Source organism: Acomys russatus, chromosome 28 (assembly GCF_903995435.1).
Source record: "Acomys russatus chromosome 28, mAcoRus1.1, whole genome shotgun sequence".
In the NCBI taxonomy this organism is placed as follows: Eukaryota; Metazoa; Chordata; class Mammalia; order Rodentia; family Muridae; genus Acomys; species Acomys russatus.
Window position 1 is genome coordinate 28,753,524 of NC_067164.1, and position 26,660 is coordinate 28,780,183.

The 26,660-nt window shown below is 41.5% G+C and overlaps 1 protein-coding gene across 1 annotated transcript in view; it reads left to right on the top strand.

Annotated features, from left to right (window-relative positions):
• The window catches only part of Grip1 (glutamate receptor interacting protein 1), a 361,954-nt gene that overhangs the window by 194,852 nt on the left and 140,442 nt on the right, over positions 1-26,660 (top strand). Inside the window, exon 2 of the mRNA XM_051170528.1 lies at positions 650-730. Coding sequence (XP_051026485.1) covers positions 650-730 — 81 coding nt within the window. The remainder of the gene's footprint in view (positions 1-649; positions 731-26,660) is intronic.

Here is a 26,660-nt window from a genome sequence, read left to right on the forward strand (position 1 = left end):
CTCTTCTTTTGCCAAACCATCCTTCCTCCCTGTTTCTCTGCCCCTCCGATCTCTCTTTGGAATGACCCCGGCCCTCTGCTTTACCCTGGAAGCCCCTTCATGTTCCCACGACGATCCTACTAACCATTGTCGCCATTCTCCTGCGGTACTAATGCTCTTTCATCCGCTTGTCTGAAATGCTGCATCTCCTCCCCTTTCCTTTGTTCTTCCTGCTGATTATTCTTGGTGTCCACTGGGCCATTTTGTTCAGTCTTTATCTTCCTGTTACACATATTCACTGTTTACTGGTGGATATAGACGACAGGCAAAGGATGAATGTGCCTACTAGCACACTTCTTGTCCTTTAAAAATGTCTCCGTGTACATTTTAGCTTCCGATCCTTACAAACTCTGAGAATGGCGTCCCTCTTTCTCATTCAGAACATCCAGCCTCATCCTAGAGTTCACCCAAATGTAGGACCTGGGTCACCACCTCTTCCTCCTGCCCCCTATGACCTCTCTCTCTCTCTCTCTCTCTCTCTCTCTCTCTCTCTCTCTCTCTCTCTCTCTCTCTCTCCTCTCTCTGGAAGAAGGATTGCAATCCATTACAGAGCTTCACCGTGCTAGAGACTGGATGGAAATTAACCAAACCCTTCATTGTACCTTTGCAGATGAGAGTCCCTACACTAAATCTGCCAGCCAGACAAAGCCGCCCGATGGAACGTTGGCTGTGAGGAGACAGAGCATCCCAGGTTAGACCAGACTGTTGGATATTTCAGCTGTTTTACTTATTTTTGAATCCTGTTATTCGGTGGTCCTGAATAATCCCAACCTGGTACCCGTATTATTCCTAGAGCGTGAACTACATTCTACACAACTTGTATAAACAATAATCAAAATCTAGGTCAGGAAACCTCACTGACCCGTGAGGATTCATCTTGCAACCTGCTGCAGCAAAGAACGCTTTATAAAATGCCCTGACTTGGTATCAGCTCCGTCTTTTACTTGTCTTGCCTCTGAATTCAGCAGGATGACTTTCATAGTAGCATCCATTTCTTCGCTGAAGTGGCTGGCAGACCAAAACGGTGTGCCGCTGGTATATGTGAACCAAAGCAACCAGCCATCCAACCAAAAACACTATCCCTTCCTTCTCATCTCTTCCAACCTAGCTTTGCTTCTGTTGGATGACTCTTGTAAAACTCTGGGGCTTTGCTTCCTTGGGAAGGTGTGACTTGGGCTCTTGTGAGACAACGAATGACATTTTCCTACACAAAACGTTTGTGAGTGATATATTAAAATGTCTCCCCTTCAGAATCAGTATTTTGAAGCTTTGAGTTTTGAGTATGGCATAAAAGCACTGTGAGATAAAGAGGGAAGGAAATGCAACATAGTATCTCGACTTGATAATTAGAAAACCACGTGTGAGATCACCTGTACTTAAGAGCTGGATCAAAAGCATTCATAGGTTTTAAAGATTCATTTAAAGCATCTGTATATATTTTACTAAGCGCAGCTAAGGCTAAACTACAGGACTGTAGAGTAATTTTGGCAGTTAGCGAGTGACAGAGCAGTGTTTCCTACATTAAGTTGAACGGGTTGGCCAACCTGTTGGTGAAAGGGGGTGTTGCATTTGAACAAGAACAAGAGGAATCTAGTCTGGGACTTTTCATTCATGATTCCTCTTTGCTTTTGTAAGAGTTTCCTGTGACTGTCTTCCGTCTTGTTTGAAGCTTTAGGGCTACTAGGAAAGTTCATAGCTTACAAGGAGACGTGCATATGTTGGATCTTCTAATTTTGCTGCACTTAAAGTTCTGGAGTAATTGAGATTCTAGAATTGGTTGGTGCCAACCAGTGCCAAAATTTCTATTTCAGTCTATAAAGCATCATTCTTTGTGCTAGTAACATTTAGAAGAACTACTGCAGCCGTCTCTGAGCTGTGTTCTTAGTGGGAAGGAAGTGCCTGGTGTTTGAAGGTCAGTAATGTCAGCTCTATACCATCCCCTCCTTGTCTTCTATACCTTGGCTGCTACTTGGCACTCCTCTGCTAGAAAGAGATGAGAGGCTTCCCATTGCTCTTGCCCTCTGGGGAAGGACACTGTAGCTCCATATTTTATAAGAATGTGACATATTTGATTTTCTGTACCTGGATTCCTTATCATGGGCTTAAAACCAATGGAACCAACTGACCACAGACCGAGACCCCTGAAGCCACAAGTCAAAAATATAAATCCTCTTTTTTTATGTAGTTATCTCAGACATATGGTCACAGTGACAAGACACTGTAGGCTGTTGTCCATGATTTCCTTCCAAGGATTTTCTAATGTCGAATACTAAACTGTAAGTCACGTAAGGGTGATGTTTTGTTTTGAGTCATATTTTCACATTACACATTGAGTTAGCAGATTGATAAAACATAACTATTTCATATCACACCAGTGATTCTTCATTACAGAATTTTGCTTTTCCAGGTGTGTGTGACTTAAAAGTCGCTGGAACTATGAAGTTCTGTAGGCTTCATTGTTGTTTTTATGGACAAGAAAATTCTTTTTGCTCATCCCTCATAGAGCAAAGGCCAGAGGGAAGGGGATCTCCAAACCCTTCTTCATTTTTTAAAACAATCCAAGAGAGAAAAGACACAAAAGCCAAAGGGCTGGGAATCTAAATGGCTGGTCATTCCTTACTGCTCACTTACACAGAAAGCTAGCTTTTCCAAGCTCCTTCTGACTGACCAAACGCTCTTGGGATTTTAAGACTGTTTCACTCTCTCACCTTAAAGTTCCTGTAAATCCTTGTTTGGGAGAAAGGTGGGCATAGAAAGAAGTCACTTAGATCAAAGAGGTGTAAGCCAGCGTCAAGAAATCTTGATGATTCTTCTGCCACATCCGTCTTTGCTCTTGAACAGTGCCGGACAGAAAACAGACAGGGGAAGAGACCTGGTAAACTCCTGTTCACGATTTTCTGGAGCCATAGACGAGGCTGGATTCAATATTGCAGCTTTTCCCACTTTCCTGTGCTCACCTTCCAATCTCAATTCCTTCAGGGTATTACCACCCTCCAAGCAGGGCCAGTGTAGTTAGCGAAGGGTGCCTCAGTGAGAAGACAGTCTTAGCTCATCAACTACCATCTGATCTCTGTGGAGCAAGGCCTTCCAAGGCAGGTTCCTGCAGAGTATGACAATAGAAGGAGCCTGCCATCTTCAAAGAGCAGGCATGTCGCATGTCTGCCTGCAAAGCTGTCCATCTGATGATCTCATAGTTTGAATGAATTTAACTATTGCTACCAGTGATCTCTTTGATGGGTAGAAGGAGAGGATGAGGTAGGAATGGGCATCTTAAGATTGTCTGGAAAAGTTTTATGGCAACTGAACCCATTCTTGAAAGTTTTCCACAAACACAGATCTAGTACAGAGGTCAGATTCCGTAATGCAGGCCACATTATTTCCATGGCCTAGCCGAGGAGTACCCTTCTGCACGGTTGTTCTGTGCCAAAGGGTAACTTTGAGTGTTAACAGAAATATAATTTATTTTCATTCACTTCAAAACCTAGTATCTCCACATAAACTCAAAATTAGTTTAGTAATTACTTTATAATCACAAGTCAAATATGTATTTTTCATTAAGTCCTTTCATCCCCTTCCTTTCACTTCTAAAAGAGAAGGCAATGTATTCAGTCTCATGGGAGCAAAATGCATATGCTTGGGATAAAAGAAAATGCATTATTAATATTATTTGGGTACTTCTCATTTTAATCATGTCCATTATGGCATAAAACATAAAGGCAAAAATATTTTTTTTAAGACTTTCATAAGCTTTTATAAATTCTTAGTGATGGTAGAAAAAGATGTAGTGTCTAGCCCTGTGACACTGAAGGCTAAATTTAAAGATAACTTTCTGTAAAATAATAATAATAATAATAATAATAATAATAATAATAATAATAATAATAATAATGTAAAATATTGATCTTATTTCAAAGATAAAATGAGTTCCAGGTTCAAAGGTATTCTGAACTAACATATACCATATATCTAGCTTTTTGAAAAAGCTTTTGATCTTGAGCCCCTTAAGTCAGCAGATTATCGGTGAAGTGGAATTAGACCAATTAAAGGTTGTGCAAATTACTAGTGAAAATATGTTCATACTTTGAGTTTGACAGATTTTGAAATAGTTTACTGTTTTCCCCACTTAAAGATAATATTTTTAATCATATCTGTCTATTGTGTGTAAAGGAAGGAGATGGGGCCACCAGCCTGGACTCTAAGGCCTAGAGCTAGTGTAGTATTGATTTGGCTTGCCTCCCCTTCCGCACAGGCTATCTTCCCTTGTTCATAATGGCCTTCACAAAGAACCCTGTACTACTAACAAATATGGTAAATTACAAATTATCATCTCTCTTACCTCTCTGAAAATTTTGGGGCACTCAGGAAAACTGTCTTAAATCTACATTCAGATTTAGGTTACAGGAAGTTTAGAGGGCATGGGGCTTTTTTTTTTTTTTCCATTTGTGGACTATTAGAAAATATATTAATTGATTTGTTCGCAAAGGACTGAGTCTCTATATTTCTTCATTGTCCCATTTAGATGTTTGGGTTAGACCTGTAAATATGAGGCTGAGAGTCTAAAACGTGTCCCCACGCTACAAGATGTCCCCAGGATAGCTCTTAGAATTTCTCTAGGAAGGGTCCACATCTGGGAGGAAAAATTGTCATGCCCTTGACATCATGGAGAACTGGCAACCTTGAATTACAGAGGAGGACACATTTGAATTTTGGAGGTTATCATTTTCTTGTCTCTGTTGTTCCCACATTTTGATGCCTCGTTGATCCGGGTCTTTATTATTACAGCAGATACCTAGTGTGACTTTGATTGCTGCATCCGTGTTCAGGCACGTGAAGGCCATTTGCCCAGATTCTGGAATCGGGTTCTACTTCTTCTTTTTAGCTCTATCATGGCACCTCACCAAGATAGGAGATGGAAGTCTGCCGAACCCTCCAAGTATGAAATGTCATGCAAAGGCTGGAGCAGCCAGTGCTGTCCTCTGTCACTAAGTGAGACCATTCGGTCAGCGAGGGTGTAAGCAGCATCAGGAGATGCCACTTTTACAAACACCTTTGCTACACAGTCAGGCAGTTGGGACAAACAAGGGGCAGGCCACGTTGCACCAAAGCCCTTTCCTGTCTGGCATCCAGAGAGCCCCAAACAGGCATGGCTCCCTGCGTTCCAACCAGAAGGTATTTCCAGAGTCGGCTAAAATGTCTGCTCCTTTTAAATAAGCTTCAAGCGAGGGTCAAGAGTGTTGGCAGCAGTGCCATTCCTGTGTCTGCCCTTAGAGGTTTTGGTCCCCCCCAACCCCCGGCCTCCCCTGACATAGTACTTACCACTGTCTGAAATTGATAAATGTATTACTATTTTCTTTCTCCATCCCCTGCTAAAATGTAAGTGACACAAAGACAGGGTTTTTTTGTTTGTTTGTTTGTTTTTTGTTTTGTTTGGTATCTCTAGGGAACACAACAGTACATTGCAGGCAGTAGGCCTTCAGTCAGTGCTTACAGAATGACTAAATGAGGAAAGACTCGGAGGCAGCTGACCCTCTGTGAAGACTGAGCAAGCGCTGTGACAGTTCACCTCCTTCTAAAGTGTGCAAGGCCCTCTATTGTCACAACAACAACCGGGTGTGCAATAGCCTGCAGCAAATAGTCACAGTGGTCTCGAGTCTGCACCAAATATAGAATTTCTAAGGAAACCACACTCCCCAAAACTAATAAATGAAACATAGATCAACTAGAAACCAAAGACTTCAAAAGGTCAGAGCTCTCTCTCTTGGCTCATTTGTTTGGGCTGAATATATATGCGTAGCCTCCCCTACACCCCAAAGAAACAGTGTAAATACTGTTTCACAATCAAATTGACAAGACAAAGATGATCCATTTTGCTGTTACTCTATAGAAAAGGGCTAACGTATGTAAAAACATGCTAATCGTTACTGGTTGGTTGTGGCCAGTACGTATTAAGGAATTCCCCCAGAGAGCAGATGGAGTTTGTTGGCTGTGTGTGACTAGGGTATAAACTGAGTCTTCAAGTAGCACTGAGTGAAATAAGCAGCTTGATTTGTGTGCTCAGTCCCGGAGCCTTCATTAGCAATTCAGAAATGCCAGTCTGTTGTATTTGAATGTCTCTCATGCCTACTAGCAAATAAACATGGCTGAACTACCACAAAGTGGTGCATATGCAGCAAGTGATTTCCCAGCAATACTTCTTGCATGCAATTCAAGGAAAGATATTTCCTGAGACTCCTGCGCCACAGGGATGACGATGTTTGGTCAAGGCCATGCTCTGGGTATGCTCAGGGATCAGAAAGGTTGGCTCTGACCACAGCTAATGCAGACCATGGTGTCTGAAAAACAAGAAAGCTTGGGATATGCGTGTAAGAGCTGCAGGGAAGTCTTTTTCCTTCCACAGCTTTTACACTGAGGGAAAAAAAAATCAATATTCCCCCTTCATCAAGTTAGAGGGACCTTCAATTCAGGGTTTAACTTTAAATGACTTTAGAGGATCAGGTAAGGCGAGAGCTGTGTTTCTTGACCAGCATGTGGGAAAAGTGAAGAAGTGTCTCATGTAATTTACTGTAGATGTGAGCCACGGGGCCCATGGATACTCCAGGCTTATCTATAAGCCTTCAATGACAATGACGGAATAGCTTCCCAGATTTCAGGCTCTCACATGACATGTTTTGTTATGTAACTAGGTTCCGCTTCTGTTCTAATTACTAGGACTTTTTAAAGTAAATTTGAATTGGTTCTTTTCTTCATTTTCTTTTATTGTTTAGTGTCTGAGATTAGTATGCTAGCTTTTTTTTTTTTTTCCAATGAAAAATTGAAAACAAAGGTTTGTGTATTCCCTCAAAGCACCTGGTATCCACCAGGGTTTGGAAACCACACACTTTCAGATACACTGACTTGGAATGAGAATCCTCCAAGAAAACGCGACCTTGAAGAGCCTAATACTCGGCTCTTTATTGGTGTATGACTAGGTGGGTGATTTATGGTGCAGAAAAGGTCATTTACGTGGACATGGAATACCCGTGGGGCTTCTGTTAAGGGTGAAGAGAAATGCCGAATGAGAAAGAGGACACTGCGCAGAGTGAACCCGAGCATAGGGAATAAAAGAATAAAATGACACTAGTCCAACCTGATGTAGAGACAGAGCACACAGGCAGAAGGAGGCAGCAGATAGAAGAGCAGTGCTGCGCTCCAAATGATGAGGGAAGAAGCATCTCCATCTCCATGCACTTCTTCCATGCAGCATTTCAGAGTAAGTGTTCACACCCCTCATACAGATGGGCAGACTAGTGTTCTGAGAGTGAAAATCGCCGGTCAAAGGTCACAGGGCTAGAAAGTAGAAAGCTTGACTAATTGCTGGGTGGATGTGACCAGAGCCTTGATGAGCAGTTGGTGAAGGTTGTAGAGAGAATATTTACTGATAATGAGATATTAAAAAAAAAAAAAAAACTTGCCTTCTGGAGACCAGCTAAGAGGACACTGAGAGAGTATGGTTTGTCCTGTCTGTCTAGCCCATGTGTCCATCTGTCCTCAGTGAGTGCTCCTTGTGGTTAGAGATAGGTTAACATGCAATACCTTGGGATCCTGGGGTCATGTAAGTCTTTCTCTGAGTAACTGAGGACTTAGACCGAAGAAGGCAAATATACAGGGATACCTAGTTGTTCAATGGAAAAATTGTTCCATTTTTGTGATTTTTCAGTGCTTCCAGCTCAAGGAAAATAATTAAAATTACCTACACAAACATTTCTCTTTAAAAATTTTTATAAAGTATATTTTGATCATTTGTCTCGTCCACCAACAACTTTTCCCAGATCTTCCCCACATCTCTACCCACCCAACTCCCTAATTTCACCCTCCTTTTTCATTCAATAAGACAAAACAAAACAAAACAAAAAAACAAGACAAAAAAAATGTAATGAAAGAAAACATATATTGCCCTTTTCCATGAACAAAATTAGAGTTCATTTTACATTAAACAGCTATTCCTGGACATGGGGCCTGCTCTGAGTGTGTACGTAGGCAGCGGTATTCCATTGAAGAAAACTATTAAATTGCAAATAACTTATTGGTTACAGGTGGGATCATGTGTGCAATCCCCACTCCCTATTCTTAAGGTTGGCATCTTGTCTGTGCAGGCCCTGTGCACACATGTGTGCATCTGTCCTGTTCTGTCTGGAAAGCATTCTTTTCTCAGAGTCATTCACAACCTCTGTCTCTTACAATCGTTCTGCCTCCTCTTCCATATAGATCTCCGAGCCTTGGAGGGGAGGGGTTTGATGAAGACTCACCTCCAGGCCTGAGCGTTGCAAAGTCTCTCACTCTCTGCACATTGTCCAGTTGTGAGTCTCAGTTTAATGCCTGTTTGCTGAAAAAAAAAAGAAGCTTTTTGGATAAGGGTTGAGTAACGCACTGATCTATGGGGGTAGCAACAGGCAACATAGACTTTTAAATATATCTTCTAAAACTAAGCTAAGGTGTTATCTTACTATGGACTGCTTATTTCCTTTTAAAAACTGCATAATAATGCAATAATAATGCAAAGCCTTTAGATTACAATGAGCCCATGAAATGAATCACTGTGCCCTGTGAAGCAATATTAGCCTTGTAAAAAGATTCTGAGACCAGAATCAGTAACTCAATAACATATTAAATATAATTTATTTACATCTTAAAATTTTTAAATCTTTCTAAATATATTACTGATACAGATATTAAACAGATATAATGAGGATTTCGTCTTCTAATCTTATGCAAAAATACTGTGTAGCAATTGGCCTGTCTCTTCGTTCTCTGGAGTTTGATGGCCTCTGGTGCTCCCCCACTTTCTGCTTGGAATATAAACCACTACATGTTGATTCCATGCCCTCTCCCAGTACATGCCTCGCCAATCACTCTCTTCTCTAGCCAAACTCTTTACTTGTTCTGTAAGTCCATCGTCCCTAAGATGATCTCTCATTTTAGATCTGAGTGGTCCTCACAGTCTTTTTACGACTGCTGCCTCCTCTCCCATCTCCACTTTTCCCTCTTTCATCCAGCACCTCAGGTGCCAGGCACTGTTCCCTATGCTGTGGATCCAGGTGTGCAGCAGGACTAGCTGTCTCTGGGATTCTGTGGTTGGCCTCAGGAAGGATGGATAGGTTCAGATACGCAACAGATGCCTAACAGGATGTCAGGCTATGCTAAGCACAATGAAGAGAACTGATTGAAACAGAAAGGGATAGGGGAGAAAAGGAAAACAGTGGTCACGGGTTTAAAAACGAACCTAAAGATGGTCTCTAACGGGCAGTAGCATTCAGTGAGCTTGAAATGAAATGAATCGGCTAATGACCTGAAGGAAGGCAGAGTAAGTAAAACAAACAGCAAGTGCAGAGGTTTGAGGTCAGAACAAACACGGCATGGTGAGGAGATGGAATGAAGTCCGCAGTGTCCAGAAAGCTGAGAGTGTGGCAAGGGATGAGATTGGAAAAGCAAATGACACCACTTCTGTAGAGTTTACAAGTCATCATAAGACCATGGGTGGGATTCTGAATGTGATGGAAGCTAAGATGGAGCTGGAGCAGCTGGGGGCAGTGATTGGATTTGCTCCTCATTTTAACCTCTGCAGCTGCTCGTGGGAGACAAGAGTGGAATCAGGAAGGCCTGTTAGGAGGCTGTCGTAGTACTTCAGGGATGAAATGATGACATCTTATACCCATGGAGGCGGAAGCAGTGAAAGATGATCAGATTTTTAAGGTGGAAGGAGAAAAAAAAATGTGGAGATGGAGGTGGAGATGGCAGCGGTAGAAGCTATTCAATTAATGAAGCATCCCCAAAACACTACTCACAAATTAGACGTGAAAGACAGGAAAGAGGAGAGTGTTGGAGTAGTTCTTTAGTTTTTAGTCTTAACCTCTGAGTAAATACTGATGCCTTTTACAGAGACAGAGACCCAGCAGAAAAGCTGGGGGACCAGTGGGATATGAACACTGATGACTTGAAGATGTAGGTTAGAAGTTCACATTCTGGGTCCGGTACCGTGGAGGTGGAATCTGTGCCTTTGTGGGGTGGCAGAAGTCATCTACGTAGTTCAGGAAGATTGAGACAAAGTCCGGGGTCTAAACCTGGGACTCAGTTCTCAGTGGTCAGCAATCAGAGACAACTCAACGGAAGGCATGTTAAAAACAGAGGCGGTGAGAGAGGTAGAGAGCATATCGGGCTCAGCTCTTCGGAGAATAGGGACAGGTGGAGGTTTGGAAGCATTGCTGTAGGCTGATGCTATGCTGACCCAACTACAGACACGTGCACGTACACACACACACACACACACACACACACACACACACACACACCATTTGAACCAAAAGTCATCAATCTTTTAAGTACTTCAGGTCACAAAAACATAGGGCTACTGTGCTCTAAATTATCTTACAGGTGAAGTGGGACTCACATGCAAGCAGGTAATAGGCAGTGTTGTTCCCCTACTGCAGCCCAGTCATGGTTGTGGTTTATTTTGCCAGAGACTACTTAGAGACAAGACTTGTTCCCCTTCCCAGCATTCCATTCAGCCAGCCTTCTGATAGGGTTACACACACCTCCTCCACTCAGACAATATGGCTAGCATGTTATTGGGATGTGTGACTCGTGCTATTGTGATACATTGTGAGAGTGGTTTTGGTTAGGAGCACCACCTGGAGCTACCCTGCCTTGTTTCGGTGTCAGCAGCCCAGCTACCTGCTGCTCTGTGGAAGTAACCCGGCTGCTTAGGCTCCGTGCTTCAGCTTTCCACTGTGCAAAATAAGACTACAATGGGGATTATATAAGTTAATGCACTTGAAGCATCTATATTAACTATCTATCTCTGCTTAATAATATTACCATAAATCCAGTAGCTTAAAACTGTATACATGTATTATCTCTCGGTTTCTGCTTATTAGGATATTGAACGTGGCTTATCTGCCTTCCCTGGGGTCTTACAAAGCAGGAATGTTATCTGGGGTTTGACTAAGGAGGGCTGTATTCCCAAACTCACTAAGTCTGTTGGCAGACATGAGTCCAGAACTTCAATTCCTTGTCTCCCAAAGGTCACCTTCAGCCCCCATTAGTGTCTACTACCTCGGTGACCACAAAGGAAGGAAGTCACCAGCAGGGTGGGCACTGAAGTCAGCACATCAATGTGATAACATACTTCTGGAACCTTTGCAAATCCTCCTGGTTAGGTACAAGACGCAGGACACACCCATATCCACAAGATGGCTGTTTTAGCATCACTGTAACCAAAGTGCCCATGAGGCACATCCTAAGAGAGGAAAGGGTTGTTTGGGTTTAAGGAGATTTTCAGTATTAATGTGGCCCTTTGTAAAGCACACTACTGCTAACCTACCACTGCTAGCTAGGCTCTCAGAACCGCAGCTTGGAAACTAAGCATCCTAAACCAGACCCAATGGGAGACATCTCATACTTAAACCCTAAGTGTGGGACACTGTCAAAGAGTTGGACATAAGGAGTTTGGGACCATGGTGAATGTGTCTGCTATAGCTTAAGAAGCTGGTCATGTAGAGTGCTTCATCCTGGGAGTTATTCACCAGAGCTGACGTCTGAATTAGTTTCTCACGTGGGAGTGTGTGAGCTGTTCAGACAGGATACGGGTGATGGTTGTAGACACACAAGAAGAAAAGCAAGGGTAGGTGGTCTTGAATAAGCAGGTCCTGAAGGTCACCTGAGAGTTTTCTCTGTTCTGCTGCTGAGCCAGGTGAAAGAGCAGCCTTCTCCCCCGGTCCCATGAAGCATCTTTCCGTGTACATTGGCATGTTTCCTGTTGTATGATCTGTCCTTCCATTCTTCCCTGACCAGCCTCTGCCAAAGAGAAGGGCAGAGAATCCTGTGTGGTTCTTTCTGAGAATGCTAAGACTTACCTTAATACCTCAAGAAATAGAAGTGCTTTTTTTTTTTCCTCCTCCTGTGACATGCAGGTTCATCTCTTAAGGACAGAGACCTGCCTAGGCTCTGTTTCTTTTTGTGTCTCTTAAGACCCCTAACCAGATTTGTGTGTCTTCCGTTGCACACAAAAGGACCACGTGCCACCTTCTGGAAAAGAACCAGTGCAGGTTGGGCTTCTGTGCTCTCCAGATGAGAAGTTGTTATGCAGTTTCCACACCCGTCTGATTCTCTCTCGGGTTCCTGCGTGAGCCTCCACTGTACCCATACTAGACCAGATAAATGGAAGCTTTCTATTCAATACCCCAGTACTGGATGAAGGCTGAGAAGGCTCATCTGTGGATGGCTGCCCAGAATCCAAAAACGTATTTCTCATTCATGAGAAGCTATTTATTGGAAACTTACACGGGCTTTCAGATGAAGTTTCATAAGTGCATAGTCAAGTCCTGGGTCTTCATTGAGTCTTTGGAAAATGTATCCCAAGAACAACATGTGACACGTGTGTAAACAAATATGCCCTGTATCCTGTTCATACTTAATGCAGGCTCTGCTGGCCTGAGGAGGGCACATGGGGGTTTCTGAGGACCCCCCACCTATGCTAATCATTAAATATTAAAACATATAATAACTGTGATGCCACCGTGCTGTTCTTTAATTTAGGCAATTTCCCAGCAGAGTATAGAGGTGTTAATTGCTTCTGCACTTCTTTGGCTGACAGATATGTCCTTTTCCACCTAGGTAAGAGAAGCAATTATTGTAATGCTCTTGTGGACTTGGTGAGATGTTCTTTAATGGATTTGAACAGCCTTGTGCTTTTAAAGGGAAACTGTCCTCCATTCTGTTCATGTTTGAAAACAAGAGCAAACAGTGTATTCAGACCACATGATGAAACTGTTAGGGGGGAATGTGCAAATGAAAAAAAAGAAAGGAAGACAGGAATAATATATTTCCAGCAAATATATATCCAGATTTCAGATAAGAGAATACATGCTCCAATGTATGCATAGAGCACTGAATTTGAACAGAGATTAAAACAGAAAAGGGTAACCCTTTCTTTTAGATACTCAGAAAGACATATTTTTTTCCAGAATTTTAAAGCAAAATGTTATTCTCAGGAACTGGTGTGGACTTCCAAACAAGAGTTTGACAAGTTGCTAACTCAATTCAAATCACAAAACATTCTTTTATCCATTGTGTGAAAGTCACTTTCACAATATGCACTGGCAAAGCAATTTGTTTTAATGTTTCATGTCTACACCCAAGGAGCAAAAGAAAAATAGTCTTAGAACTCTTTGCTAGAATCTGGAGCTTTGTTTTGATAAGACATCACATCAGCAATTGGGTCAGTCCTTGTTAAATAATGTCATTGTGGAAAGAAAGTGGAATTTTAAGTTACAGCCAATGTTTGTAAGTTCTAACAGATTTTTCTGATGTGGACCCTTAGGCAAGTTATCTATCTGTCCTTGGAAATCTTTGTGCATTTCATCTTTGAGATTCTGGATTTTGACAGGAATCAAATGCATGTAGGCACAGGCTATGCTGTACAGATGTGAAGTCATTAAAGCTGTGGTTCTCGACCTGTGGATTGGGACCCCTTTGGGGGGTGGAACAACCCTTTCACAGGGTTTGCATAGCAGATATCTGGCATATCAGATACTTACATCACAATTCATAACCGTAGCAAACTCACAGTTATGAAGTAGCAATGACATAATTTATGGTTGGGGGTCATCACAGCGTGAGGAGCTGTATTAAATGTTTGCATTAGGAAGGTTGAGAATCACTGCCCAAAAAAGATGCAGACTTTATGGCACCTGAAATCTGTATATATTGACAACACAAAATTATACTTTCCAAAATCAACCAAACCTTACAAAGATATAAATATGTCACTAGAATCTTTCCCAAGACTTTGGAGGATACCTGTGCCAGAGACATTCTCAGAAGTGTGTCAGTGACTTCGCTGGAGCATTAGTATCTGCAGCCTGATACTATCCCACCCTGATAGTATCCCAGCCAGAGCTGGGAATGACTGTACCTGCCAGTGGACACACTTAGATTACAGTATCAGAAATATTCACAACCCCTTGCATGGAAGAGCAGGAGAGAACACAGGCAAGAACAGACAAAGATGGGACCAGAGACTTGGGGCGATACCTATTTGGTCTCCTTCTCTCTGGTGCCTTGAAATGGAATTTGGAAAAATGTTCTATATTCCAGCTATTCTAAGACCCAGCCCTTACTGCTCTATACTTTTCAACATCTGTTAAAAAAAAAAAAAAAAGCATTTTATAGCTGTTCTTAAGCCTGTGACATTTGTGATTTCATCAGCATTGTCAATGGATGGCTTGGTTCACACCCTTGGTGATGATGTAATCACACCCGTGTCATCAGGCTTCCAGGAACTGTCTTTTACCCGCTGAACCATCTCAGCAGCTCCAAGGGAATAAGTAGCCATAGGGGACCCAACTCCAGTTAATAGATCTACAATAAAACCTCCACACCGAAGGCTCAGGGATTATTGATGCCTGCTGCCAGATAGTGTTTTCGAGAAATGAGAGAGATATTGGATCCATGAAATCGCAATGATCTGGATGCCTAAACAAGATCTTCATGATGACTGTACCAGTTGACATGCCAAGATCCGATCTCTCGTTGCAAAACCACAGACAGGCCATGGCTACTGAGGGACAGTAAATCCAGATTAGACAGGTTATCCAATCCCAAATTCTCAGCTCAAAGCATGTGTACATATGAGCATCATGGTAAGTGTGTGTGTGTGGGTGGGTGTGTGTGTGTTTACGTGCATAGCAGCAACAATCATAAAAGAAGAGGAGATTAATCCAAGAAGGAGTCAGGGAAGGGAAGATTTAGAGGGGGCAGAGAGAGGAGTGGAGGTGATGTAAATACACAGTATTCATGGATAACACTATCAAAATTAGCTAATCTCAGCACCTGGGAGGCAAAGCCAGGCAGATGTCTGTAAATTCAAGGCTACTCTGGTCTACAAAGCTCTCAGACTAGCCCTGACTACATAATAAGACTGTATCTCAAAAAAGATCAATTTTTATTTTAAAATATAGCACCACAATCTGGGGATAAAACACCCAAAATGTAAGCTTCGTAGGGCATTTCCCCATAGCAGTAAGAATCCAAAGTTGCCAGCGAAGCTCATCCGCTTGATGGACAATCCAAGAAACAAAAACTGAGCACTGCCTGGGCGATGCTACACTGCTAGGTTCTTGACATCCAGAGAACAATCTTATAAAGAAAACAGATGGCCATCTCTGCTTCCGAAGGTGAATGCAGAGGCATGCTCAGAAAATGCCACAGCTAATTTATTTCACTTGCTTTTCCTGCTCATACGGGTCCTTTGAGGTCTTTAATAAGTACAAAATTGTTAAGCTCTTAACAATAAGAAGCCATCATAATTATAATGTAATTGACAGCACAGGCTTTATGCTTTAGACATGGTGTGTTTTTAAGCAAATGAGCTACGGTGAGTTTTTAAACCATGCATTTCAGTTTCTGGTTTTTGTTGTTGTTGTTGTTTTTAGTTCAGATATTTAAGGTTCAGTGGGCCCTTAGTGACTTGTCCAAGGCTATATGAATGGTATAGATAGAACAAAATAAAACATTAGTGAATATTTTCCAAGTTGCTATCTCCGGTTTGCCCCAGAGCAAGGTTTTGATTTGATAATCACCATTGATTGTATTGTTCTGAGTTTTAATTTCTTGAGATATTTATTTCTTACTAGAACAAAAATTTCTTGAGAGCTAGGACTTTGCCCTTTTTGATTATAATAAAGTGTTTAGCATGTAGCAGATGATCAATGGATATTCAAGGAGAGGATGGATGGATGAATGGATGGATGGATGGATGGATGGATGGATGGATGGACAGACAGACACATGAACTGACGGATGGACGGACAGACAGATGGACTGACAGATGGATAGAATAGTATTATAAGGGTTGAGATGTCTGAAACATTTCACATGTAGAGTGAGGCCAGGATATAATTATATTTTTGTGAGGTAGTATACACTGTGCTTGAGATACTAAACAAACAAAAACTAGAGCTGAAGAGGTGGCTATATTGATGGGTTTAATTATTGTTGCTTATTCTGCTTGCTTTAATGATGAGCAAAAATATAGTGTTGTGTTTGGTTTTGTTTTTTAATATGTGGATCAGAAGGAAAGAGCTAGGCCAGGCTGGGGGTCAGAAGAGAGTTATATCTTCCTTGTTAGTTTAGAAGAAGCCAAAAGTAGGACACAAGTATTGTCCTTGCTCTGGCCGCCTCAGAGTCCTCCAGCTTGGAATCCCAGCAGGTCTTAGGCAGAGTTGTAATAAGATGCAGACTGACTGCAGCCAGCCTCTAGGCTTCTCCACAGAGAGCTCCCAGGTCTCCCTTGGTGCGTCGCCTCTCAGTTATTCACATTGACTGCACTATTAGTTTCCATCTGTTCTTTTACTTGAAGTGGACCAAGTCTCATAAAACAAAGGAAAGTCAAATACAGGTCCCTGACATATGGCATCTGTAGCAAAATAAGAATGACTGACTTACTGTTGCCCTGGTGGCTCAGAGTCAGCCAAAGAAGGCTGTCATTTTTCAGTCTCTTTCCAGTAGCACTTTGGCTACACATTCTTGTGTCTGCTTTGTGATGACTCTGAAAACGTCTGGCATTCTATTTTGTCAAGATTCAACTCTGTGTATATAAAAAGGATACAGATTCTGCTAAATGAAAGAAAAGCTTATTTTTAATTTCCCTTTTCTGGACCCGTGCAATGGACTATTATGTTCTTCATCGGGTTGCTGTGAAAACTAAATTGGACACTAGGTATTAGGTAATAGGTATCTTGAAGTGCATAAAATACTTGAAGACTGGATAGTCTCTTGGAATATGAAGGGTATTTTAAAATTTATTCTTTCAATCAAGTGATCTGGGCGTATGAGTTCTCAACTATCTGTGAGAGGAGGAGGCCAAACCTACCTCCTTCTATCATTCGGTTCTTTTGCCAAATTGTTGAAGGGCTCTTCCACTTTGATGTCAGAGGGAACTCAAAGCTTTTTCTTTTCAGTTGGTCTAGAAGAAGCAATAACCCCACTGTACAGCCAGCCCCTCTTCATCTAGTTCTTCTGCCTCAGTCTCCAGGATGGCTTCCAGGAGTATACTGTAGATCTGACGATGTGTATTTGTGTTGGGGGGGGCGGGTTGGTTCATCTTCTCGAGTGTGGTTGGGTTCATCTTCCTGAGGACCCCTTTCTTCTCACCTGTCTACCTAGATAAGACAGCTTCCATCTCCTACTGCCCAGGTGGACCAGAGGATCTGTCCATTTGACACAAGATATGTATCATGGGGACTGGAGTGATGGCTCAGTGGTTAAGAGCACTGTCTGCTCTTCTAGAGGTCCTGAGTTCAATTCCCAGCAACCACATGGTGTCTCACAACCATCTATAATGTGATCTAATGTACACTGTATACATAATAAATAAATCAATTAATTTTTTAAAAGATATGTATCACAAGCAACTATCCAAACAGATGGGTAGAGCAAATTATTTTCTCTAACGACACTTCACAAATTAGCTAAACAAGTTTTGGCCACTTCTTTTCTCTGTTAGCTGGAAATGAGAGTAAGTATGTACGTAGATTTCCAATTTCTATCCAAGGAGCCTGAAGCTCTTACACAATTCTTTAACTTACAGGGCACTTCTCAGCACCACAGGTTGGACTGGAAGTCCTTTCAGGCTCCCAGGCCACAGGGTGCACTGGGTATATATCACTGAGACCCTTAGTAGGGATGTTCTTCACACACATTTAGAATGTGCTCTGCAGAAAGGTAAAGGTGGCGACTATTAGTCTTTGCCACGTTAGCAGCCGGCACAGAGGCTGGCAATTACAGATGCTCAAAAACTATTTTTTGAGCTGAAACAGTCCACGGGTAGCTGTAAGAATGTGCTTAACCTCCTTGAGGGAACATTGGAGAGCAAGGGTAATTTCCAAGCTAGCCTGGTGAATTGCTAGAGTTTAGCTCGGAATATCTGCTTCTCAATCATGTCAACAACTTGCACCGAGAGATTTAACCACTTGGAAGTGAAAGTCACAGAAGCTGAGTTTTTTTCAAAGGGAAATTGCTTGGAGCCCATTAAGCCAGTACAGTTGCTGGCTCTCCTCCTCCTCAGTGCTTTTTTTTTTTTTTTTTAATAGTCCTTATGGACTCATGTCTAAATGGCTATCCAGCAGCCACAGGGCTGTGTAAGAGGAGAGGTTTGATGTCGGTGGGACTCATCCTGTCTCTGATATCTTCTGACATATTTTCATTCACATTACAAGGTAGTTGTGTAGTTGAGTAGCAATATGTCATGAACAGGCTCAGTCACTCCGTTCTAGTCTTTGACTTGTGCCTCACATGTGTACACACTATCCATTGGTGTGCTCTTTGATTGTCACGTCGTTCAGACGTGACCCCTGTAGAGCAGAGGTTTTCAACGTGCCAAATGCCAAGGCCCTTTAACACAGTTCCTCATGTTGTGATGACCCCCGACCATTAAATCATTTTCATTGCTACTTCATAACTGTAATTTTGCTACTGTTATAAATCATAATGTAAATATCTGATATGGAGGACATTTGATATGTGACCCTCCAGAGGGGTTGACACCCACAGGTTGAGAACCACTACTCTGCAGATCCTAATTACTTAAAGATAGGCTGAAGAAGGGTCCCCACTTAAGAATGGATTCCTCTGAAATGACCTTTAAGTTATTTTGTATTGAACATCCACAGTTTTCAGTATATTCTCCAAATAGTTTGGGACACCACACAACATTAACCATCACAGGAATTATACAAGAAAATTTGGGCAGCGTGAGATCTTGCAATCTTCCAAACAATGGTATTGGACTAAGGCCATGGCTAGCATATACTAAATATTATAAGACAGTGCTATTGCTAACTGTTCATTACCACTTTACCACTGAATATTCAAAACACCCTATAGGACATGTATTGTTATTATCTCTATTTTAGAAACGAGGAAAGTACACACAAACATTCATACACACAAGCACACATACAGACACACACACACACACACATTTACACATGTGCTTATGCATGCACACACACACACAAATACTTGCACATACATTCATACACATACACATTCACACACACATGATCTCTCTCTTGCACACACACACACACACACATACACACACACACACACACACACACACAGCATCAGAATCAATCTCACCCAAAAGAAGCTGAAATGAATACCACATACTTTGAGAGGGTCACAAGTTCTCATATTTACTTCCTCATATTTGGACATCCCCCACCTTTCGAAATACTCTTAAGAATGAAAGCAAAGGGATGTGACTCTGGCTGTCGCCATCACCGCTGAGATCAATCCTGAACAGAGTTTTAGTTCACATGGATACTCGTGCTGGCTATTTGTATGCTGCACACCCACTCATATAATTTATGCTCTGGCTCCCAGAGGATGGGGGAGGTCCTGGTGTAATTCTTCCTGTCAGCACACAGCAGTGGAGAGTGCCGGCTGACTTCCTTCTACTAGGCTGTGGCAAGAACTGAGACTGAAAATGCAGCTGTTTATCATGGAAACCAGCTTTGATCCATGCAGCTCTGCTGAACCAAACGGTGCCGGGGAGAACTCGAAATGAATATTGGAAAAGGCACCTGTTTACTTCCTGAGAGGGATAAACTTCCTAGTGACTTCACTTAAAGTAATATGCAGATACAACCACAGCATGAGCCATAATATTCTTTCAAAAGTCATATGCAAGTATACCCATGGTATTGTGATGTGAACTCAAATTTCTATTACCAAGGCATTTGTTAAAATAATGATTAATAATAATAATAATAATAATAATAATAATAATAATAATATCATCATCATCATTAGTCATGTAAGCTTAGGAAAATGACTGCCTGCTATTCCTTCATCATGTTGCTACCTTGCCATTGATCTGTAATTCTGTTAGCCACAAGCCAGGGCTTACTCCTTGACTCAGGTACCAGGGCACATGTGCTAATGTAACAGCCACCATTACCCACACCAAGGACACAGAAGGAGCCAAAGACAACCTCTGACCCCAGAATCCCCAAATCTGTTGACTCACAATTGGGAGCTTTCATCAATAGTAGTTCCCATTCTCCAAGGTTTGGGTTTTTGGGTTTGTTTGTTTGTTTGTTTGTTTGTTTTTAATATATGCAGTTGATTAAACTTGTAGAAGCAAAGAACTTCACCAGCATCTGTTTCGCTGAGCATGCATCCTGTAATTTTTATGAGTACGCCTTCTCTTTCAATGCTATGCCATAGAATGAGGGTCCTCTAGACCACTTTGGGATGTAACAAGACAGCCCAAGTCAGGGTTAGAGAGACGGCAAGAGGGGAGATGGCTCAGTGACTAAGAACACTGACCAGTCTTCCAGAGGATCCAGGTTTAATTCCAAGAACCCACATGAGAACTCACACTGTCTGTATGTCTGTCCCAGGAGAGTGGATGCTATCTTCAACTTTTCTCCTCAGGCACCAGGCACGCGTGTAGTGCATGGACATACATGCAAACAAATCACCCATGCACACAAAATAACACTTGGGACCACAAACTTCCCAGTGTTTTCTGTATCCCCCCTTCTTAGGTGCAGGGACCCACATTCACCAGGTAAACTAATTGAAACACCTAAGTTTTCTCGGCTCTCCTCTTCTTCACATGTCTGAATCCATCTCTAACTCAGGAGTTCCTCTTCATTGTTGTATCTGGAGTCCATGCCCTCTGCATAAACACTGCAGTATCCCAGCTTCTCACATCGCCTGTGTGGGGCATGGTTAGCCACCTGGAGCCAGGGTCATCTGACTACTGTATGGGCATTTCCCTAAAACCTAATCCTTGGGCTCCTTTGAAGTTACGTATGAATGGAAAATGAGCTGCTGTCCTTGAAGTGTGATGGCTTTCAGGAAATCATTTTCTTATCCCTCTTGCTGGATGGAGTCATGCTGCAGTAATGAATGGTTATGGAGGAAACCTCCGAGCTTTGTTTATGAAATCCTTAGTCTTGGTAAATGTTAGATCATCCAAATGGAGTTCCAAAAGTCATTCTGTAGTTAAATCCAAGTAATATAGTGCATATGTTCTCCCAAAGACTTACTAATTATCTGAAAAAACATAAAACCACGTTTATTTCATACTCAAGTGTCACTAATATTTAGTAAAGGTTTGTGTGCTTGGTACACGTTGTGCATCTTCTCAGATCCTCAAACCAAACTAACACGTGCAAACTTGGATCCTGTTCCACACCAATTTTCACATGGCCTTGCTTCCATTGTAGCATCCACAAGAAAATCTCAGCTTCAGAATAGTAAGCTATCAACAAAAGCAACGTGGTACGATCAATTGTTTAAATGGTAGGTGCCGTTGCTTCCAGCACATGCCGAAGTCTGGCTGCATTTCCCCCGAGATAGTAAAATCTCTTGTGATGGCGCTGTGGCTATGAAACCTGAGGTGCCTCCATGCACAGTTTGTCATCCAGAGCCTTAGGGCAGTGACAAAGTGGAGGGAAGAAAGAGCACAGACCCGTGATTCCACCGGAACCTGCTGACTGCTGATGGGAACACCCACCGTGGGATGGATATAGGCAGAATTAACCCCGCTGTATTTGAGCTACAATTCTTTGTCATTGTTATTGTTGGTTACGACAGTGGAGAGCATGGTTAATGCATTCTACTGCGACACCAACTTTCTAGTAGCTGGTCTTGACCCAGTGGTGAAATGGTTTTTCTCATGGTATCTCATTCAGCCCTAACTATTGCTTCATGCAAATGCTAGATGAACCGTTCCTAAAGTTCAGATCTGGGAAAGTCTCCTTGCCTCCACATCTCTTCCCCAGCTGTCTCTCCTGTGTTATTGCATTGCAGATTTGATTCGATGTCAGCACAGCTCAGAGCTTTTAAACAGGGCTGGTTCTCATATGAACTAACATGGGCCAATTCTTAAAAGACACAAACTGTGGACCATGTAATGTGAAACAGATAATTTGAGTAGTCTTAACACTATTAAGGCGATTGAATGTATGGGTTTTAAACTTTCCAGAAAGAAATCTGCCAGTTTAGATGACTTCACTGGAAAAGTTTACAAAATAATTAATAATCTACATAATACCTTCTAGAATAATAAAAAAAAATTCTTGATTCATTTTAGAAAGCTAATATCATCCTGCTGTCAGAATGAAAGACAACACAAAAATAAAATGTATAGGGCACATCACTCCTGAATTAAATAAGGAATTATTTAACACAAGGATTAGCAATAGAACTCAGCCACTTTGTTTTTTAATTATACAATATGATCAAGTGGTGTTCACTTTAGAAATACAAGGTTTACTCAATACTAGAAAAATCTGTCACTGTAGCTCAATATATTATCAAGCAAAAAATAAAGATCATATTGATCAGTGCAAAAAAAATTGAAAAAATATAACATACTTATGGCTTTAAAAATCTCTTTGAAAGTTAAAAACAATTATTAACTTCAATTTAATAGAGCTTTTATAGAAAACGCCTATTGCTAACTTAATAATGAAAGCCCAAATGCTTTTCTCTCACAACTGATAAAAGGTAAGCCTGCCAATTCTCACCACTTTAATTCAACATTGAGTTGGAAGCCAACAAATGCTTAAGACAAGAAATGAAAAAATGCAATTATGGAGAAAAGAGAAGCCATAGAAAAGTCTCTGTTTATACATGAAATAATCATCTTTATAAGGCAAATGTCATAATGTCCTGTGAGGAATTTATATTTTTAAAGGAAACTAACGAATGACTCCTGCAAATCAGAGGACATGGCATAGATAGATAGATAGATAGATAGATAGATAGATACATAGATACATAGATACATAGATACATAGATACATAGATACATAGATACATAGATACATAGATACATAGATAGATAATGTCAGTTGTGCATGTACAGCCTAGCAAAGAACAATGTATATTGAATTCAGTAAGAGAATACTACTTATGATAACTGGGAAAAGTGTTTAGATGTAAAACTAGCAAAACACAGTATAGAACTTGTATGTTCAAAACTGGGGACATATTTGTAAATCAAAACAAATGAGATGGGCGTAAATGAAAGCTAGGCAGATTTGCTATCTATTACCAAATGGAAAATGCTGAACAACAATTTAATTATTTCAAGTCTTTGAATAAGAAGGTTACAAATCCTACTGAAATCTTAGCAACATTTTTATATTTATTGACAAGATTATTCTTCAATTTATATAGAAAAGCAAAAGAACAATTTTTAAAACTATGAACAAAGTGGGAAGAATCAGTCTAACTGCCCAGTTTCAATACAGAGTAAAGCTGCAGTCATTAAGACCAGGGCACACTAATGGGGAAATGTATACATACAGCAACAGAAATAAGCAAGAGGCCAAGAAATACACTGCATCACTATGCCTAACTTGTTTTTGACAGGATTCAAAGGCTGCTTAGTTAATGTGCCTGCCTAGAAACTATTACTTGAGTAATTAGACATCTCCAGGGGGGAAAAATGAAAAATATTATATAAAAATTAACTTCAATTAGTTCAAAGACATAATGTATACCATATTATAAGCTGTGTAGCAAACTGTTAGAAACTGTAGGTCAAACAGTAGCAAAACTGTTGACAAATGCAGATTTCATTAAACATAGACCAGTCACACCCCATCTACACTAAGAATGTTTAGCTCTACAGAAACTGTATTAAGATGCTGAAAAGAAAACCAAAGTCCTTGGAGAAGCGCACACACACACACACACACACACACACACACACACACACACGCACATACACACATGCGCGTGCACTTACCCAAGGGCTAAAATATCAGTGGGAATATCAGTTATGTGGTGGGACACAGAAACTGATTGATTTGTAGACTACAAGTAGAGATGTAAGATTGAGCAAACACTCTGGAAGGCAGTTGAGTGGTCTGTTAGAGAACTAAACGTCAGCTACTGTATGATTTACAGAGCCTACTCCTGGGCATTGATTTATTCCTCAGGAATGAATATTTATGTTCATATAAAACCTGCACATGTACATTTAGAGTGACTTCATTAATAATACCCAAAGTTGGAAATAACCAAGATGTTTTTCAAGGAGTAACGGTTACACACATTGTAGAATAGCTTGTAGTACTGTGACTAGTTCTCACAGACTACTGATGCAGAGAAACAGCTCGGATGAAACAGTACAGAATGATGCTAAATGTCAAAGAGGAGGAGAAGAAGGAGGAGGAGGGGGAGGAAGAGGGGGGGAGGAGGGAGGGAGGAGGAAGAGGAGGGGAAGGAGGAGGAGGAAGAGGAGGGGAAGGAGAAGGAGGAGGAGGAAGAGGAGGGGAAGGAGGAGGAGGAGGAAGAGGAGGGGAAGGAGGAGGAGGAGGAAGAGGAGGGGAAGGAGGAGAAGGAAGAGGAGGGGAAGGGGGAGGAGGGGGAGGAGGAGGAGGAGGTCAGTCCTGAAGGGTTTGTTTCATTCACAGTGCATGACTCCATTTATTTAACACTCTTGAAACAGCACAGATACAAAAATAGAGATTACAGGTGGCCAAAGCTTCAGGAAGGCTTAGGTGGAGGAAGAAAAATGAGTATCTCTATAAAAGATCAATGTACTTATCCCTTATGCTAACAAAATTTTAGTGCGCCTTGATTTCATCAATGCTCCTGTCCTGGGCGTGATCACAAGATGCCAGCAGTATACTAAGGGTCCAGTGCCCTCCTTGTTACTCCTCACACATGTGAACCTACAAGGATCTCAAAGTGTAACTAAGTGCTTGATAGAGATACAGTGTAAACCCCTGAGTAACTGACCAGCCATGATGCAGACTCAGGTTGTTTTACATAACATTTTTTTAAATTAGTGTTGTTATTAACTGTGAAAACAGGTGCAATATAAAACATCCCCATAAGCAGACGTTAGGGTACAGTTGTTGGTGGCCACGCCCAGGAATCAGTATCTCTTAAGTTCTCCAGATGCCACAGCACATTGTTAGACTGGAGAACTGGGAGGAGGACCAGCACAAGCCAGCTGCTTCGGGTGTCAGACGTCCCCTGCCTCTGCCCCTCTAGCCAGGCTGCGTTCAAGACTTAGGTTCTCAGGAACCTTCCAGAACACTCCTTTTCCACACTGAGTAGGACCCTCGTTACAGGCTTCACCACTGTGTTCTCCGTTTGCTAGTCGTAACAGTTGCCACCTTAGAGCAATGAGCATTTACACGCCGGTGTCAGTGACGCTCGCCAAATTGACAGTTCCCTCTTTATTTAGCTCCTACACTTCAGTAACCTCCCAGGAAATGAAGACTCACCCCCTTTCACTAGTATAAGCCCAGTAATTAATGTAGAATAAACAATGAAGCAGCCGTGTCCAGACATCAAGGCTTTCACAGAGCCAAACGTTATCGTGGCATGTCTTTATGCAAAGCAGTATGAAACCACAATAAGATGGGAGATAGCCTGGTACAGGCTTTGGGTGCATGGTGTCCATTGTGAATTTTTGTTGTATTGTTTGTTCTACGTGTCCAAGCATATCTAGAGTCTGAGCAATTTGGGGAGTCAGGCGCTAAGGACTTTGCCAGACTCTCTGCCCCAGGTCCCTCTTTCTAAGTGCTGTTTTTGGTCATGTGACATCCAGTCAGTGCTCCATGAAGTGTGTGAGGGGTTGGGGAGACGTCATGAGCAGGCTCAGAGCAAGCTAATGCCTCTGGACGCTCCCACGGAACCTCCGCAAGGACACGTATTCAATATCTGTATTATGCAAACTCTGTCATGTGACCCAAACATCACATTGATATTTTATTGATACTGTCAACTTTATACCTTAGTTGGGGGAAAAATGAACACATGTTTATGGTGGTTTGCTGCATGGGAGGGCTTTTGCCTGTTTTTTTCTTTTTGCTAAATAAAATATAAGATAAAGAGCTAGTGAAAAAAAAACACCCAATATTAACCTCTGACCATCACATGCACAACACGCATGTGCACAATCACTCAGACACAAACACATGCACACACACAGCTATGCATACATTGTCATGCATTTTGTGAAAGTTTGTATTACTAAATTTTCATGTTGTTCATAATTTTTTAAGGATCTTTTCATGTTTGTCCATCATGGCTATTTCTTTTCTTAAAAACTTTCAGGATTTTCATATCTTAAAAGATTGATTTATAAAGCCAAAGAAAAATAGCAAACTACAAAATCTCATACTATTGGCAAGAATTGTGTTGGGTATGTTGAATAAACAGTGGTACAGATGTAACCTGCCAATTTTTCTCTTAATGATAATTAAACACAATGATTAGGAAAATCTCAAATCCAGAACCATCTCTTCCTTGCCAACTAGGCATCATCTGTTTCCTGGGCTGCGGATAATTTAAACATGCTTTATTTGCTGTGAGGTCTTCTTTGGTGGAGGATATTTGCAATTTAAATCACAAAGGGGGAAACAATCGCTGGTACATATTGACTTGCCCAAGTCCCCACCTCCATTTTACTGCAGTGTTTGTTTAGTAAGCCTTAAGATATAAGCGAACTCATGCAATTGAAGGCATCTGTCTTCATTCCTCTTCACCATTACATCATTATCCAAACATTAAACACCAAGGAAGACTTGAAGTGATTG